This window comes from Ursus maritimus, unplaced genomic scaffold (assembly GCF_017311325.1).
Source record: "Ursus maritimus isolate PB19 unplaced genomic scaffold, ASM1731132v1 scaffold_27, whole genome shotgun sequence".
Classification (NCBI taxonomy): Eukaryota; Metazoa; Chordata; class Mammalia; order Carnivora; family Ursidae; genus Ursus; species Ursus maritimus.
This window is the reverse complement of record NW_024425230.1, coordinates 28,062,888-28,082,190: the sequence shown is the minus strand read 5'-3', so window position 1 is coordinate 28,082,190 and position 19,303 is coordinate 28,062,888. Positions and strand designations below refer to the sequence as shown.

General features: G+C 45.4%; 1 protein-coding gene across 1 annotated transcript in view; it reads left to right on the top strand.

Annotated features, from left to right (window-relative positions):
* The window catches only part of PEAK1 (pseudopodium enriched atypical kinase 1), a 293,673-nt gene extending 275,300 nt beyond the window's left edge, over nucleotides 1-18,373 (top strand). The window contains exons 9-10 of the mRNA XM_040642949.1: nucleotides 11,507-13,920; nucleotides 14,569-18,373. Coding sequence (XP_040498883.1) covers nucleotides 11,507-12,670 — 1,164 coding nt within the window. The 3' untranslated portion in view covers nucleotides 12,671-13,920; nucleotides 14,569-18,373. The remainder of the gene's footprint in view (nucleotides 1-11,506; nucleotides 13,921-14,568) is intronic.
* The last annotated feature ends 930 nt before the right edge of the window (nucleotides 18,374-19,303 follow it).

The window sequence follows — 19,303 nt, the reverse complement described above, 5'->3', positions numbered from 1 at the left end:
ACATTCGGGGTTAGGGCTTCAACATACAAATGCAGGGAGGACACAGCTCAGTCTATAGCTTTATTCTGGTTTTCATTCAATATGAATAGCTTTAGTAGTTGTATTGGTCTTAAACTAAAAACCATCACAACACATAATAAAGAAGAGTTGATTTGGCATAAACTGACATGGGTCCAAATTCTGAATCAATCTCTGTGTATCCCCAAGTAAGTCATGTAACCTCTCTTGGTTTTCACATAAATAGATACTAACTGCTGAACCTACCTCATAAGATTGTTATAATGCACATGTGTTTATGTGGTGAAACTCCTTTCTAAACTATAAAGTACATATAAAATTATGCATTATTGTTCTTAACAATAATGGACAATTACTGCTCAACATTTTTTTAGATCACTCATTATTCTTCTTTAATATTAGGTACTGGTCTGAGTGTATTTCTTTTCTTTCTTTTTTTTCTTTTAAGATTTTATTTATTTGACACACAGAGAGAGAGCACAAGCAGGGGGAGCAGCAGGCAGAGGGAGAGGGAGAAGCAGGCTCCCCACTGAGCAAGGAGCCTGAGGCAGGGCTCTATCCCAGGACCCTGGGATCATGACCTGAGCCAAAGGCAGACTCCCAACCGACTGAGCCACCCAGATGCCCCTGGTCTGAGTGTATTTAGATAGGTTCTGCATTTACATGGTTTCTTTCTCATTACTTCAAGGATATAAACGTTTTTCCTTAAAATTATGAGAGAAAGCTACTAAATGCTAGCATCCTCAAGAATTTTAGTAATGCCAAAAATTGGTAACAAACTGAGAGTCTGATACTAAGGAAAAATTTAATAAATGATAGTAATGTCCAATGGAATGTTTGTGGCCATTAAATAGTAATTATGAAGACCATATAAAATCATGGAAAACATTTTTCATAAAATATCACATGAAAATAGCAGAATACCAAATAGTATGATTGTAACTTTTTAAAAATTCACCTACAAAATGGTAATATGCAATTAATGCCTATGTTAGAGTAGTGATAATTATAGGTGATTTTGATTTTTTTTTAAAATAATGTCATACTATTTTTTCAATTAAAAAAAACAATGAATTGGAGATTTTAGCTCATTTGACACTGAGCTTCTTGAAGGTGGGTATCTTTAGTTGTTGATCCCTGTAGTTTCATCCTCTAGCACAAATTATAAATAGCTCCCATTTCATGCTACCTGGCCTTGCAAACACTGGTTCCTCTCTGGTCTGAGCTTCTGGGAAGAGACTTGTCATGTACAGGTGACCTATTTCAGGATCACCTGAGGGGTCCTCATTAGAAGTGAGGCCTGGGAAACTGCACTGTTAGCAAGCACGCCGGGTGGTTCCTACACAGAATTTGAGGACTGTCGACATAGTGATTAAGAATTTGAGCTTTTAAGTCAGACAGACCTGGGTTTAAATTTGTACTTCAGCAACTTATTAGCTGTGTTAATTTGGTCCAGTTACATGCCTTTTCTAAGCCCAGTGCCCAGTATCTTTATCTGTAAAATGGAGAAAATACACCATTCTTCTTAAAGCCATTGTGAAAAATCACAGAGTCAATATGTCCATAGTGATGTATATAGTGCTCAGAGCATCATTTGCACAAAGAAAGCATTCAGTAAATGGTACCTATTTATTCCTCCACTCTCTTCTCATGTACCTAGAAAGCTCCTGTTTTCTTAAAGAATCCAGCTCTGTGAATTTTCTTCTCTGATGTTCTGAGAACATGTTGACAGCTCCTCTCTGAGTACCACTCTATACTTAGTGGATTTCTCTATCACTGCATTATCATGCTACAGTTGTATGATTATACAGCAGTACTGTTATACAATTAAAGTCACATGCCTCCCCTCCCCACTGTTGAGCTTCCCCATGGCAGGGACCAGAGTTATTAATGCTTATATCCTTGTTACAGTGTTAATCTAGTATATTTAGCATCAGATAGCAGTATATACTATCCAAAATAGTACCACGTACATAACAGGCATTCAGGAAATATTTCTTGATCTTTTGGCAAACATTTACTGTTTAAAAAATAGTGATATCCATGTGGACTTACAGAAATACATGTGAATAAGACAAAACCTCACCCTCAAGGTGCTTATATTCCAGTGGGGAAGACAAAGGCATAAATAACTCTTAAACCAGACAGATTATAATGAAGGTTCAGAGTGGTATGTAGAAATGTAAAGATGAATGACAACGAATGACAGAAGTCATTGTTAACACTATCTCGGGAACAAACACTTCACACTGTGGTGAATGCAGTGCATGGATAGAATATTGAAAAATTTGGCTATGGAAAGATTTGGGACCACATTTAGAGCTTTGAATGATGTGTTCAAGAAGTTAGACTTTAGTTCGTGTTTTATAAGAAATCACTAAGGATTTTTAAAGGGAGGGATAACGTTAAGATCAATGATTTTGGAAGAAAACTGTGGTGAAATGATTTTAGAGGAAAACTGTGATGGGAGAGTCCAGAAGGGAAGCCAGTCATGACACTGTTGCAGTAGTCCAGGTGAATAATAATGAGCCCCTGAACAGTGGGAAAGAAGGGGCAGGTGGTAAAAGAGCTGAAACAGGTGGTAGACCATGTCTGGTGAGAGGCTGGATATAGGATGAGAGACCACCCCAGGAGGATGGTGATGCCATTAACTGAAATATGAATCAGAACAGCCAGAAAGATGAACTCTCCGTTCAGCATGCCCATAGGATAGCCAATCCTAGAGAAACCCAGAGCCAGATAAAAATAGTACATTTGGTACTCAAAACGGAGATGAAGACTAGAAATATGGTTACCCAGTCTTCTCATAGACTTGATTTAGTTCAAACTGGGAATGTATGTGATTATAGTGGAGAGTCTGCACAATCAGAAAAAGGCCCACCCATCTAGTGACCCAAAGCAGGAACATTGGAAAAGAGGTAGCAGAGGGCGAGGACCCACAGATCAAAGAGTCCAGGACTGCAGAAAGCTTGAGCGGAGTAAGGAGAAGGCAGGAGTTCAATCTCTAGTAAACCTCAAGAAAATGCAATCTTGGTAATAATGGGAGCAGACACCAGATGCAGCCAGTTAGAGAATGTATGGACCAGTGAGGTTGTGGAGGCAGTGAGCACAGTCTACTTTTGTAAGTGTTTTGGTGAAGGAAAGGCCAGATTGATGCCCAGACAATATCTAACCTCCAACTTCTATTTCTGTCTCATTCTTGTCTCCTTTTATCCCCTCATCACCATTTGGGGAGCCACCACCCAGCAGATCAGACCTGTCTCTGTGGGCTGCATATTGGCTGGCCTCCAGCCCCTAACTTCCTGCTCTCTAAATAAAACTTAACACAAATTTAAAGCATGAACTTAAAACTTCCCTGTTCTAAATAAAATCTACCTTGCTTTTTCCTCCTTTCAAAGAATCTGGGTAGTCACTGACCAAACACGTAATCCCCAAAGTAGACTCAAGACAACTTTAGAAGGGCCAGCATTCATCATTCATCATCATGCACAGGAGGAAACTGCGGCCCGAGAAGAATAATTACTTTTGCAGAGGGTCACCGGCTTCATGGCAGGCTGCCTCTCGCTTCCTGCATGGAACCTGTCCTATCATCTCATACCTGAGTGGTGGACTGGCCCTGCCGTGCCTCAGTGTTGTCCCTGAATGGGCAAATGACAACATTTGCCTATAAGCAGAGTGGCCAGTTGGTAAAGTTATGGCTCAGTCTCAATGGAACATTCTTTATCACTGCTTTTATGAGATCATTTTATAATAAATGCTGCTATGTGAGACCACATAAGAAATTTGGATGAAATTACTGTGAGGAAGATGATAAAAATCTCACATAAGCAAAAAGTATAAATTTCTGCCTTATTTTCCAAGAGTTCCAAATTTGGGGTAGTACGTATCTTCTCTTTGTGGAGTGCAGGTCTTTGTTCTCAAGGAAAGAGCTCACAGAGCTAGGGGAAGATGTGCACTTCCCTGTTACAGCAGCGGGCTGTTTCCTTTCTTCCACCTATGCCAAGAATCTCGTTACAGGCTGGCAGTAAGTAGAGGTGGACTGCGGACACCACCATCTTTTATTGCATTTGACTCCAGAGTCTTTGTTTATCTCATTTGGGTGGATGCTGAGAAAGCAAGGCACTAAATGAAAAAGCATTTACAGGAATAACTGATTGGTAAGAGTTTACAACTAGTTCAGACTATCGACACAGGCAATTAATTACTGGCTTAGTAATAAGGAAAAAACTATAGAGGGGAAACCACTTCCACTTTCATAATTCAGTACAAATATGTTCTAATATTGAAACTTCACAGAAAGCCATTGATCAGCAGCCCACTGCACGTAGTCCTAGCCATCATAGGTCAGGGTCCGCTTCATTTCAGGGCTGAATGCAGACAGACGTTCCTGAGAGCGTCAACTGGGAATTGTTTTAGGAAGGAAGGGGTTTGGGTACTCAGTAAATCTGGAATCAAAATGAATAGTCTAGTGGGAAAAGGAAGCCATAGCTCTCATGAATAAGGTGAGCAAACATAGTTGGGAATTATAAATTGGGATTCAAATTAATTGAACTCCTAATCTGTGCCTGAGATGGTTATTGAACTGTGCCATACCTCAGTTTCTCTAATGTGAACATCCTGGGCATCATTCTGTCAGCCCAAATTATTAGCTCAGAAACGCAAGTGATTTTCTTTTGTTCCACATGCTGAGTGGGAGCATGAAAAGATTTAATGGGTACAAACTACAAATAAAATAGTAAAATCTTGTACAGTTGCCTTTTTGAATTTCTCTCTAGACTCCAAAACGGGTTTCTTGGGCATGTGAACATTTTTGCAGCAATTCAAGCTATAAATTACCTGGCCTACCTGACAGAGCTCATAGAAGATTCCTGTAGCATGGAGTTCTGAGTACTTGGGGCCCAGATGGCATTTATATATTAAATACTTAATCCATTTTTAATATATTTATAACAGCATTGAGTGTGTGTGGGTCTTGGCTCTGTAGCATCAAGCAAAGCAATACGTCTTCTAGGTCGATCAAAGAATTGAGATCTAGGAGTGATTAGCCTGGTTGTTAGAGCAAGGTTGTACCAAATACTGGCTATCTGCTTCACACTTGCTCTCTCCCATTTGCAGATGTGTTTTTGTGTAATGTGATAAAATGGCTCAGATGGTATGGTATATGTGATCTTCAGTGTTTCTCATTTTTGCCCCTCTACAATTCATTCCCTACAACATCCATCTCACTTAAGGTTCACTGAGGCACAGTAAAATGTGTAGTGTGAGATGGAAATGAGATTTCCTGCTGATAAAGTGGAAGTCGGCTGAAGGCGTACTAGGCCGACTGGGCCCATCAATGGAGAAATAAAAGCCAATTTGGAATATTTTTGAAGGGTCCTGTGTTTTGTAATTATTGTTTTCTTTAGGGAAAAGTAGAAGAAATTGAATGGAATGTTGAAGAACATTGTCATTTTGTGTAGGTTTGTGCAGTGCAAAACCACCAAGCCTTTAAGGGCAGCCTGGACTCAGCGGACAGCCTCCATTGTTCAAATTTTACTCATTTGCGTCGTCAGGTCATGAGTGTTCGTCACTCAGATTAGTCTGCCGTTGCCCCCTCCCCATCACCTTGCCAGCTTCCACCTGCTTCATAAAAGCTGTTCCTATATTCTAGCTGCTCAGAGTAAATAACCCCGTGGCCACACCAGATCAGATGTCGCCTTTCTCAGTGTTTTGTACAGACCTGTTGAGAGCATGCACAGTATGCCTTGCTCTGTGGTAGGCCCTGCTGATGCCAATATCTGCTCTTAAGACAGACCCAAAAAATGCACTGTCTGTAATAATAGAGACGTATGCAGGAAACACAGAAAGGACGTTTAGGGTATTCAGTGCTTTCTCTCTTTGACAGAACTGACACATGCTAATGGTTTTGAAAGAGTAAGTAGGAATCCCTCAGGCAGATGAGGGGTGAAGAGTTGCCCTGATCAGAGAGAACACCTGGCGGGTGGAAGCCAGGGGGCTGGCTGCTGGTAGTTCAATATGGCAAAAGTGAAAGAGATGTGAGAAATAAGACTGGAAAGGGAGGCCAGGCCAGGCCTTTCTCCTGTGAAGATAGTGGGAGCACTAGGTTTAAATATTAGGCAAGCGGTATCCAATTTTTTTGAAAGGTGGCTCTGGTGTTTGAGGGAAGTCACATGAGAGGCAGGGAGACCAGTTGGAAATCTTTTGTAGTACTCCATGCCGGTGATAATGGTAGCAATAGATGATGGAGACAAGAGGATAATTTGAAAGTTATTTGGGAACAGAATTGATTAAAATTGGTGATTGATTAGATGTAGGGAGTGAAGATGGAGGAGAAATCCAGAGTGAATTTGATTTCTTAGACCGATGTTGGGACAGATAACGGCTCCATTCACCAAGAAGAGGGAGTACTAGAAGACCGGGGGTTTCGGTGGGAAGAAGAGTTTGGGTTTGGTAATGTTGAGTTTAAGGGTCTGTGGGGTAGGACATACGAGGGAGGGGGGAATCAAGTAGGCCATTGAGGAGATGAGTCTAAAGCTCTGAGGCAAGTCTGGGTTACAAATGTGGAAGTCAATAACGTATCAAGATGGTCGAAGCCATGAGCTTGCTGAAGGGAGTGTGTCCATGAGAAAAGAGGACAGAGAACAGACTTCCCCCCACAAACACTAGCATTTCAAGGAGCCTTTGGGAGAAAGAGTCAAATAAAGGAAAATGGATAATATCACTCTGTTCGACAGCTGATGTATTCCCCAGCCACTTCCCTAACGTGGTGCCAGATGTCCACCTTTTCCCCCTGCCTCCCTACTGTGTTGCCTTCAACTGAATATCTGTTCCACTCCCCAGTGTTGAAAGGACAGCAAGATGTATGGACATCCTCTTTACGGGTTCCAGGCAGGCATTGTGCGCATTCTGAAAGGGTCCACAGTATCAGACTCGTAGTCTTCTTCCCAGCTGCTTTTAATGGGAATTTACAGTCAAAGCTCCCCACACTCTGCTTTTTAAAAGTTCACTGTCTCGGTTGAGATTATTATTATTATAAACATAAATGCTTTATAATGGCAGATTTGACTCAAAGGTATGCAGAGCAGTTGCCATGAGCAACACAGAAAATGAGCCCCTGTATTGAAGGGAATGTTTGGAATTAAACTTTTAAGGCTGTGTGTGAAGAACGATTACCAGGCTGTTTCCCCACTAAGATCAGGTTGTGTAAGTGTTGTGTGGTTTGACCTGGGTCTGAGAAGGCCTCAGGAGAAGGCCTCTGGCTCTGGAAGCATTTTTTTTTTCCATTTTCCAACCGGTGATTGATCGGTGGCTAAGGGGTTCCCCAACCCACTATATTTGGGGCTCTGGCTGGATCACTTAAGTATTTTTCACAGGTGGAAAGTGCTAAGAAGCCATCAGATGCTTGTTTGAATGCTCACGTGCTGCCAATGAATAGTTTCCCTTTTTCTTCTCTGTCCTCACTCATCCTTTCGGATGAGACAACTCCGTTTCCTCGCAGGCCCCTGTTTTTGTGGCAGTGTTTTATGCATGTTGGTGGGTGTGCAACGACCCCTGGCGGGCTGTCCCTTGAGATGGGCTTCTGGCTTCCTCTGGAGAAGTAGCTCGGGAGGGGTGCCGTCTGAGCGGCCAAGCAGGCCGGGGTCGCCGCGCGCGCATCTCTTCCTGTTTGTGCTCTTCACAGAAAGCGCTCCTGTCGCATGAATTCGGTATTGCGACCTTCACAGAACCAGTAACTTGTCCAGAAAGAGGACCTAGGGCATACTGTAGGACGTTAACCTTCCCCGGCCTGGTTTTGTTCTTTCGCCGCAGCTGCCCCGGAAAGGACTCCTGGATGGCGATATTATGGCGCCCTCTAGTGTCACCGTCGTTCAGGCTCTGGCCGAGCTTTCCTTCCCATTCCGGAAGTGCAGACAGGACGAATCTGCCAAAATTGGTGGCAGGTTAAATCGGTTATTCCACACGTAGTTAAAACAGTATGAGATGATTTTTCTCCCATTAAAAAAGAGAATCTTACACGAAGATATGGGACCATTCCAGCTCCTGTTTTGTTCCTATTTCAAAATTTGGGGAAGCTTAGAAGTCCTGTGGAAATCATTCTTAGGGAGTGGCATCTCTTTGGAAATTCCTGCACTCCACACCAGCTATCCTTTTAGGGAAGAAATGTAAATTCCTTTCAAGAAAGATAAATGAAAATGGGAAGCCAAGAAGAAGTCACTTTGCTTCCTGGTAGAGAAAATATCGGGTAAGGGAAGGAGGTCAAAACAACAACCAGCAGGAGGAATCCTGTCCATTTGTTCTGGAAAGAGCGGCTTGTTTTCTGAAATAACTTTTGGACTAGAAATTCATCATCTGAAGTCAGGTCATTTTGAGTTTCTTTTTTTAAACTGAAGGAGTCAAGTTATTAATATTTGAAAAATTGCTACCGTGTGGTACATAGAATCATATAATACTCCTACCTAAATTAACATCATCACAAGCTCCATAATAGAGATTTATGAGATACTCATCATACAAGAAATTCTATTTTGGAAATCTCCATAGGTCTGTAATTTGATTATAACTATTTTCATGGTTGTGAACCAATTAGAAGCCCTAATATTTTGTTTCCCTCTTTCCAGACTTTTCTCTTTTCCCTTTACCCTTTAAACTAGAGTGACCCATTATTCTTCAGCCTGTCTCTATATTGTAAGATGAGGAGATAAGGAAGTGCCACCCGCTCGGGCTGGCTAGCCAGGCAGCCCATTTTCCTTCAGAGCATCCAGAGTGGTCGAACAATTTATCATTTCTCCTTTGTAAATCACTTTGAACCTTTATCTCAAGTTGATCTGTGAAACTAAACATAAATTCTTGTTGTAGTGTCCATGTTCTTGTCTGCTCACACAGCTCTGGGGAATCTTATGAAAGTGTGTGTGTCTGTGTGTGGGCGGATACCACCCGAATAACACGATGCAAGGAGAAGTCACGATTAGAATACCTTCTCTGCTTCTAACGCCACACCACAGAGTGGCAAGTTTTTTTCAGTACGACTCAGCATAGTAGAAACTACAGAGTGGTCAGACACTTCTCTCTCTCTTTCAGCCTTAGATTGGGCCTGTCAGGGACCAGAACATACTGACAGTCTGACTTGTGGCCTGAGAGGGTGTTGGACTTTAGCTCTTCCTCTCCGGCTGCCTCCACCAAACCCATGGTCAGAGAGCCTCACTGCTGGGGCGGGTGGCTCTCAGGACTCAAAAGGAAGATGCATTTTTCTGTTTTGCTTTCTCTGTTTGAAAACACATGAAGATTCTATAATATTACATCACTTGTAACATTTGCAGGTTGTTCATTGTCTTAGTCATTTGCAATGTTACGTTTGTGTAGCTTTGAGATCGACTTTACAGAGTTGCTCTCATTTAATCCTCACAAGTGCCCGGAGTAGTAGGTTTCAGGATTTTTTTTCTGTTATCTCCCTTTTTAGGGAGACTGAGACCCAGAGAAATTAGCTGAGATGCCCAGGGTTATACAGTCATTGGCAGGACTAAATCCCAAACCTGCCAAGTCTTTGGTGAGTGTCCTTTCTATAAACTGACTGCTAGAGTTTAACCACAGTCTCATTCAACTCAACTCAGTGGTATTTGATTGACTTTTCAAAGACTGAGGACTTGGGACCTTTGAACTTTCATTCCAGCCAGTGATGGGATATTGAGCAAATTATTAAAATTGGAAATGGGTTTAATGGTGCCATGTCCTAGATCCAACTCCTATGCAACTAAAAGATGGCTAGTATAGGAGTTTTCAATACCTGCTGACACATAAATATGAAATGTTGCCAGCAGTACAGTATAGAAAGAATTCACGTTGTGATTGATGAGCATATAGGAGTATATATTATACCGCGTGTACAGAGACTTTGAGAGCTTTCCAAAGATCATATTTTCCGAAAGATATATGTTTGAACTTGAACTCAGCCTGGGGTTATCTCTGTTTCAAGACCAGAAGTTGGTTAAAGAAGAAATGCTTAGTGTGCCCTCAAATTGATGAAGTCGGTCGTGTAATATTTGAAGAGAGAAGGAGAGAGAGAGGGATTTCTCTGGTATTGATTACTGGTGTCGAGACTCTAAGTGTAATAAATATGCATAAATACAGTAAATGAGAGAAGATGTTCCTCTCCCCCAGATACTCCTTTACCTTTGGTCTGGTTTGGGGGGGAGTTTTTTCTTTTTGTTGTTTTCTTTTCTTCTTTTCTTTTTCATTATGAGAGGTGTACTCTTGAGTCCCCATCACCTAGTTCATATTTTTCTTAATATCTGTTTGAATGAAAATCAGAGTGTGCTCTTTTTCAGAACTGGGAGACTCATCAGCACCCTCCCAAGAAAATGTACATTTTAAAAAAATAAAAGTAGCTAGAAAATCCTTTTTAAAATTTGTTTCTTTTCTGTATTACTGAAGCAAACAGGCAGTGTGAACACTTCCAGGTGCCTGTTGCTGGGAGGCCTGGATCCCTGTGAAGTCCAGCAGCATATCCCAGCCGAGGGTAGAGAATGTGCTCCTCTGTTACAGGCTCGTGCAGGAGCTGCCTGGCCGGGCTGTTGGAAGTCCTCCACGGTCAGCTTCTCCACGTCCTATCATGAGCATAATCCATTTAGGGGTGGTTTTATTTACTTTTTGCTTTTTTACTTTTTCTAACCCTGGATGACTAGAAATACAGTAGTTGTTTTGGTATGTAGAACTCCTGGCTAATGTTTGTGATCAAAAAACTCTTGCATGATCCATAACCACTTAATAAAATTCTTTTTGGAAGGCCTTGCTGCCTAAATATTGGCCTTTACAAGAGGCCTGTTAAGAGAAAGCATGAAACTCAGAGTCCTGCCGTTGAAATGTTGGTTGTGCTCTGAAGAGGTCAGACCACCGATTCTTTCAAACCTTTGTCTCTACCTTGCCAGTCAACCATGCATGCCTGAGTAGTGACAGTGACATTCATTGAAAATTAGGAAAACCCACACTTTACCTGGCCAATATTATGTTACTCTCCTGACCAGTGATAAAATAAGGTATCCTGGCCCACTTTATAGAGCTGCTGTGTAAGTCTGGGCTGTGAGCCTCTACAGAAAGTAGGTAAAAATTATTCTTGGTTCTGTTTTCTAGATGATGTACAAGGTATGGTAGAAAAAGCAAGCTGCGGTGTTAGGCTTGGGTTTGCAAGCTGGTAGCTCTGGGCTTTTTTTTTTTTTTTTTTTTTTTTTAAATGAATCTGCAGCCTACTTTGAAGGGTTGGTGTAAGGACTAGAGATAATATACATAAAGTGCTCAGCAGGTAGATAGCCTTAAGAAACGGCTCCTGCCATTGCTACTGTTGCTCGGCACAGGACTAGCGAGACCCTTTCTGAAGACTTCACTACAGCACGGTTTGTCCCCCACCACTCACCTTCCAGTTAATCTTCCTTTACGCATCTAGGCCTGGTTACGCAAGTGTGCATTTTGCATTGTGTTATTTGCGTTCTTCTTCCAGATCTGTAAGAGCAAAGCTGAAGAGTCTCAGCAGTATTATCACAGCTTGGCGGTCCGGCAGAGTCTGGCTGTCCATTTTAACATCCAGCAGGACTGTGGTCACTTCCTTGCTGAAGTCCCGAATCGTCTGCTTCCCTGGGAGGATCCCGATGCCCCCGAAGAGGAAGAGGATGAAGTGGAAGAGGCTGAAGAAGAGGCTGAAGAAGAAGCTGATGGGAGAAGCCCGGAGCCCTGCTCTGAAGCAGAGTCATCCCAGAAAGCAAGCCAGGGGGCCATGAGCAGGAAGCAGAGAAGCCACGTTGTGGTCATCACCAGAGAGGTTCCCTGTCTCACCGTGGCTGATTTTGTGCGAGACTCTCTGGCCCAGCACGGGAAGAGCCCGGACTTGTACGAGAGGCAAGTGTGTCTGCTGCTCTTACAGCTGTGCTCCGGCCTGGAGCACCTCAAACCCTACCGTGTCACTCACTGCGATCTTCGTCTGGAGAACCTGCTGCTTGTCCACTACCAGCCGGGGGGAGCCAGCCAGGGCCTGGGGCCTGCAGAGTCCAGCCCCACCTCCTCTTGTCCCACGAGGCTCATAGTAAGCAACTTCTCTCAGGCCAAGCAGAAGAGCCATCTGGTGGACCCCGAGATCCTCCGCGACCAGTCCCGCCTTGCCCCAGAGATCATAACAGCCACCCAGTATAAGAAGTGTGATGAGTTCCAGACAGGCATCCTCATCTACGAGATGCTGCACCTGCCCAACCCCTTCGATGAGAACCCAGAGCTGAAGGAGAAAGAGTACACTCGAGCAGACCTGCCTCGCATCCCACTCCGCTCCGCCTATTCCCGGGGCCTGCAGCAGCTGGCCAGCTGCCTCCTCAATCCCAACCCTTCTGAGCGGATCCTCATTTCAGACGCCAAAGGCATCCTCCAGTGTCTGCTCTGGGGCCCCCGGGAAGACCTCTTCCAGACTCTGGCCGTCTCTCCCGGCCCAGCGCAGAGGAGCGCCCTGCTCCAGAACTGGCTCGACATCAGGCGAACACTGCTCATGATCAAGTTTGCCGAGAAGTCCCTGGACAGGGAGGGGGGGGTCAGCCTGGAGGACTGGCTGTGTGCCCAGTATTTGGCTTTTGCCACTCCGGACTCCCTCGGCTGTATCGTGAAAGCCCTGCAACACCGCTAGTCTGTCCTGGTTGCTGCTGTTCTTCATTTCCTCTTCAAGTCATCTGTGCACGCCCCCTTCCCAGTGCTCCCACAGAATTCAAGGAAAGAAGAGAGGCCAACCTTCCATCCCTGTCCGGGAAACATGAGGCCCTCCTGAAGGCTTATCCACGGCTCCACACCAAGCACGAAGCTGGGTCTGTCTTCACTGTACGGTCGTGCAGTTGGCTTCCATTGGAACTAACACCTTTCACCCTAATTGTCCCCAAATGCAGGTAGAAAATGAAAATGTCCATCCCGGAAGGGACAGCTCTTTTGGTATGAACTCAGTGAGCTGTGTCCAGCTCCTCCGTAATTCTGAATATCACCTGTCTTTTTAACACCAAGTATTTATTCTCACTAGCAATAGACAGATTTGACCTGTCCTTACCATCATCCACTAAAGCTCTCACAACAGATTTTTTTTTCTTTGAAGTATCAATCACTGACTCTCTTACCAGGCAGAACTGCCATCCTTAGCATCGGGCCAGTTTTGTGTCTGGGGACTCTATCCTTTGTTCCCGCAGATGGTCAAAGGACAAGGAGAGGTTGCATCCCCTGGGTCATGGACGCATTTTCACTTGTCCTGGGTAAGTGGGTGCACTCCATGGGGGGTGGCCCTACTGGTCTGCCCTCTGCTGCCACTGCCTGATTCTCCTTCACCTTGACTCTGTCCACTTGCCAATGAAGTTTGGGTTTATCAGCCACTTACGGCGCCTTACAGAACTGACCCAAGGTGGTGTCCCAGTGCCTCCGCAGGGTGATCTGATAAAGAGCTGGCAGGACACCAGGAGATGATTTCCCACACATGCAGTTCCCTAGGGGCCCCCCCGGGGGATCGACGAAAGTGCTGTCTTTGATTACTGTCAGAGCTGTCCGTGTGGACGGCCAGGGCTGGCGGAGCCCAGATCCCAGTGTTCCCCTGAGCGGTAATCGGCCAGCTTCCTCCTCCCAGTAGCCGTGTTAACTAGCCTCCCAAATGCTGTAGACGTCAGCCGTGCACGAAACGGCTGTCAGTTGAGCTCTAAGATCTGCTCGGAGGGCACGGCGCGCTGGCTGTGAGGGCGGCCGGAGGCCAGGGAGGGGAGAAGGCCACCGATGAGGCTGCCGGCCTCCTCCTCAGGACGCTGGCCTCTGCGGGAGAGGCTGCCTGCCGGCGGCACGGGCACATCACGCCACAGGACTCCCTGCGGTGGCTCCGGAGGACGGCTGGCGGGGATTTTGATTGCTGAGGTGGGTGCCTGCGAGCCGTGCACTGCACATGGGGTCCGTGCCCCTCTCCTATGAATACATGTGCAATTTTTGTATGTATTTTTTAGCTGTATATTACAGTGTTTGTGTTGCAATTTCACCTGAAGCAAGTTCTACAGAAATCCTCCCTTTCCTCCCTTGGCACATACGGATTTGCGCTAAGACATGAGTGTTCCTTCCAGGTGGTGGGGGTGGGAGGTGACATGTGTGTGCTTGTGTTATTCAAAACTGTGAGTATCTGTTTACTTCAACCTTGAAATCCCAAGAGTCACTCGGTGTGAGTGTGCGTGCACGTGGGTGTGCGCGTGCATGCTGGGAGTGGAGGCCGGGCCTCTGAGGGGACCAGCCCGGGGCAGGGCTGAGAGGTGCGTTCTCTGCATCTGGCCTGCGAGGGGGCCCCGGGTCCCCTCGTCGGCCGGCGCAGAGCTTCTGAAAGCCGAGACTGATTGTGCAGTATTACTTAGAGAGCACAGTAGTGGCCTTGTGGACATTTCTAAACTTTTAACATTTTTAACAGCCTTTTTCATATGATTCACCTACATCAAAGAGGATCAAGAAAGGAGAAGAATGTATTTTATTGTGATCTTCTTTGTGTTTTTTCGTTGTTTTGTTGTTGTTGTTTGTGTTTAGGAATATGGGCCATGGAAGGCTCCAAGTGGAGGCTGTCCCCGTCCTCCTGGCCAGCAGTACTGGACTCCCAAGGAAAAGAGCGCATTGGCCCACAAAGAGCCTCGCCTCCCCTGGCCGGAGTGCAGGGCTCTGCCCCTGGGAATGGCTGCAGAGCAGGCACGCCGCTGCAGGCCAGCAGTCCGCTCCGTCTCCATGTCCTGTGGCAGGGCCGCGCCTCGCCTAGCAACCTGGTGTTTAGTTCACCTTAGCATAGCCCATGTGCACATAAGTCCTTGCCTCGTTATACACTGAAGTAGCAGCACACAGACCACTGAGCGTGTCAGCCAGCACATTCCCTTCGCAGTCCCCCCGCCCTCCCCCAGAAGGTTCGCAGATTGAGACACTCTCTCAATGTCATGCTCGTGGTGCCTTGCCCATGTAAATTTGAATGTTGACTATTTAATGAGGTTTCATATTTAATGAAGAATGTTTCTGGTCCCTCTGTTTGTTCTCTAGGTATCTTTTTTCTTTTCTTTTCTTTTCTTTTTCTGTTTGACTTGGCTTCAGCCTTCTTTGTGTTAGCTCTGTAGTATTCTAGGCATGGACACTCGCCACTACCGTTATCTTAGAGCACTGGTAACTGAGCACCTCCTTCGCACCAGAGTTGTTTAGTACTGTTTTTATATTCAGATTTTTTAAGGGCAAAAGACGAGTGCCACTAATCAGAGAAGGGCCTCAGGCTTCCCAGAGACAGGTGGCTAGATTGATTTTTCTCTGAGTGATGGCTGAGGAATGTGAGGCAGAGAGGGCTTAAAAGGGTGTTACAGGTTAGAGCAGAGCAGACAAAATAACTGTATCTCTAGACAAGAAGTACTACTATATCAGGTGGTCCTCGGAATATTTTTCCAGAATAGTGAAATTCAGTCAAGCTAATATTATTGCAAATATTTCTTTTTACAGTCCCATTCTAATTATAGTAGGAACTTTGAATTCATTCATCAACTGGAAAGAAACCCTACCTTCAGACACAGACGGATATATATATATATGTGTGTATATATATATATATATATAATATATATATATATATATATTTGAGTTTTGCATTATGACTAGGATAGCACTTTAAGTTTTCTCAAGTGACATCAAGTTACTATCTTCAATATTATCTGGAAATGTTTTCACTTCCGTTGAAGTCTGTACTACAGATTCTTCCATTTATCGAGAGTTTGAACAACTAAGCCACCTTTGGAACTTTACCTTAACCCACATGAGCAGGAACAATCTCTCTGACACATCTCGGTGCTAGAGAAACAGGGAGATGGGTGGAGTAACCAAGACCAAGCCTGAATGTACATACAGCAGAGTGCCTTGTTAGAGCGGCAGGCTGGTCTCGGAAGGAAGAGAACCCGATGTCCACAGACAGCACTAGGATACGAGTCTTCCACCTGCCAGCCTGAGGGAGAGCCCATTCGGTAAACGTACACTGACGTGATGCTCAGAAGCTAATTCACGAAGCGTAAGTGCAGGACGGGAGGAAGAGCCGTCGAACCTATGGAGTCCACAGCAGAACCTTGAGTGAATCGTGAACGAGGCCTACCGAGCCCTAGAGTACGTGAGAATTGGAGGCCAAGAGGACGGCAGTGGGTTTCAAGGTGCGCCCTCTGGGGATGAACTGGGTGAGATGTAGAGGGGGCACAAGCTCCCACACCACTGACGTTGGGGGGCTAAAAGTAAAACGTGCTGGTGAGGCTGGGTAGCCTTTCATCGTCAGATTAAGTGGGGGCCAGTATTACTTCCAGACTCAGAAGAAGTTTGTTAACATGCAAAACTCATAAGCCAGGAGATCTAAACAGTATTTCTGGGAGGAAAACTGTATTTTAAAGTTTCTAGTACTGCAGATGAGAGACCTTTGGGACCTACTGAATAGTAAGGCATGGAAGGATTGCACTCAGCTTCCCAAATTTGAATTAAAAACACTTCAATGCTAGGAAGTAACCTGATTTGGTTTTGCTGGTAACCTGCAAATATAATATTTTTCCCTAGATTATACTGGCAGTCATCTGAAAAACACACAGACTAGTCCCAGAAATCAGGATGTACTCAGGATACTGCATTGTAATTCCAAGTGATTCTAGCTGTATGAATAAAGTATAGACATGCTCGAAGGTGAGGGAGAGAGGGACGTGGCTTCCCCAGGCCAACTCTGACATGTTTTTTACTTCCCTCACTAGTTGATAAGGATCAGAAATTCTGGTCCAGCCTAATGAGTGAACAGGATGGCTGCCCACGAAACCGGCTTATCAGTTTTACCTCGTTGAAGCTCATAGAGTGCCGTGCCGAGACCAAGCCAAGCGCCGCTCTTGCTCAGCTGTGCACTGAAGGCCAGCCGTCCGTGCTTCTGGCAGCGCCGAAAGTAGGGATTCCGTGGACCAAAAAAGATGCCGTAAGGGAAGCCAGGGGAGCTACAGTGCGAGATCCTAGATAGAGATGATACCAAAGAAATCCAGCCTTTGTGTCCCGATGCTTCCCAGGTGAGGAGGCTGAGTTCCAGCAGATGCCGTAGGAGAGCTCACGTACATTCCTTGTCGAGGGATCTGGCTGATAAAATAATCCATCGTCCAAAAAAAAGCACCTGTTTTTTTTAAACAAGTCCATTTTGTCTATTAGGAAAAGAAAAAGAAGATGAAGGTGATGATGAAAGGCGTGGGCCCCAGGATCTAAGGAGAAGGGACCAGTCCCTCTCCCCATGACATGACTGTGGCTGTTGCCCCGACTTCAGCTTGGGAACATCACAGCCGTGTGATTCTGAAAGCTGGGCAGTTTTTTCTAAGAGATGTGGTAGTTCCAGTAAGTTTGTTTAAAGAACTCCTGGGAGATTTCTTAACAAATTCTAATCGTTTTTATAAAGCTTCCTACAGAGGTGGTTACCACTCGTCACCATCATTTAATATCTCTAAGTGCCCCGGATGCACAAGGTGCTAGACAGCTGTTACCATCCCCTCTCTGCAGCTGTTTGAAATTAGAGTAGGTTTTGCGTCAGCCCCTGCTAGAAGCTTCCCCACCTAAGTGGGCTGCGGGGGCCTGCATTCCCGCCATCCCGTCCCACGCTTCCCCCCCCAGAGAGCCTCTGGGCTTATTCCAGCTTCTCACCTTTACCCACCCCACTCACCCCCATGCTTTTTTTTTTTTTTTTAATTAAGAAAGTTTCAGGGAATCAAAAGAGGTCGGAAATTTTTTAACCTAGCAGAAGTATAGAGTCATATATTTTGCTACGACTATTATTGTATTATGGAAAATCCACTTTGCCCGTATAGTGTGTGGAAAGTACGTGTGTGTCTGCACTCGTGATAATTTGAATGTTGAACAGCCCTATGGCTTCAGGGTAGCATTTTTGAAGGATAAACCACACTGCTTCAGGAAACTTGCTCCAAGTACCACTTGGTTATCCCTTCCCTTACCAGTTTTTTAAAGAGTTACGTGTGAACACACTGGGTTGGGATTTTCTGTTGATCTGCAGGGCGTTTTGGCATGAGATCAGGGCAGAAGCAAGATGTCATCCTTCTCAGTATTTGAATCATGGCAGTCCTCATTCCAGTCTCTCCTTAGTTCCCCAGGGCTCTGCCCACACTCTATATTTGAAAATCTTGTTTCTCTTGCTCTATCCTGGAGCTTCAACCCTTTACATATTTTAGAGTTGTGTAACTCTACCGGTGTAAGGTCCCCTCTGTCACCAGGTGGTGCCGCCCTTTGGTTTGCTGTGGTACTTTGCTGTGTTCTCTGTGGCATCATGTTACTGTGTAAATAAATTTGTTTTAACATACACTAACAACGAGACGAGCGCTTGTTTCTTCAGCGACTCTCCCATGTTGACGTGCTGGGGAGGGTTTGGTTGCAGACGCGGTTGGTTTTGCCGGCCAGGGTTCATGCCCTCTTGGATCTTCATTCCCATCTGACCTGGATGGTATTTCCTGTTCATTCCCTCCCCGACTTGAGAAAACAGCCCAGAAGACCAAGCGCAGGCCTTCCGCTTTGCCTAGCTGCTCCCTGAGGGCTGCCGGTCCGCGGTGTGACAGTGCCCCCTGGTGGCCAGTCTCCATACAGCCTTCCTGGGCTGGGACTGCACGGTTGAGGGACTTGGTTACCCGGCGCGGGTCACCCTCTCAGTGAAGACCTCAGAGCTGTGCAGACAGTATGAGCAGAGGCAGGGCCTTGTACGGCACTGAGCGTCATCTGCTACAGAATTCACATACCTTTTGCCTGCTCCTTAAAATACACACTCACAGGGTTCTCACGAAGGCAGACAAGCTACTACGCTGACGCTTAAGCAGAGAGGCCACCTGGCTTAGGCGGGGAGAGGCAGCAGTTGGCAGTGGTAGCGACAGCTGCCGTGTTATTAAGAGTAGAATGGATGGAAATGCAAACATGTAGATTCTAAATTGAGACCAGATCTTAGAGTTCCAAGCCCTGTACGGAAGACATTGTCTCTAGCCCGGTGTTTCTGCTCCTCTCCACTAGCGATCACTCTGGAATTTGCAGCTTTAAGGCATATTGCAATACAGTGGTTGCCAGACTCGAGTTTTGTGTTGTCAAAGAGGCAAACCCACACTGGCATGGGCCTCAGAGGTCCCCCCGTGTTGTCTGGGCCCAGGAGGAAGGGTTACAATAAACCCAGGAGACAGCCCGCAGGGACGTAGGGCTTCCTGCGGCAGCTCGCAGCCTGCTTGCTGGGGAGGACCCGGAGGAACTGCCTTCC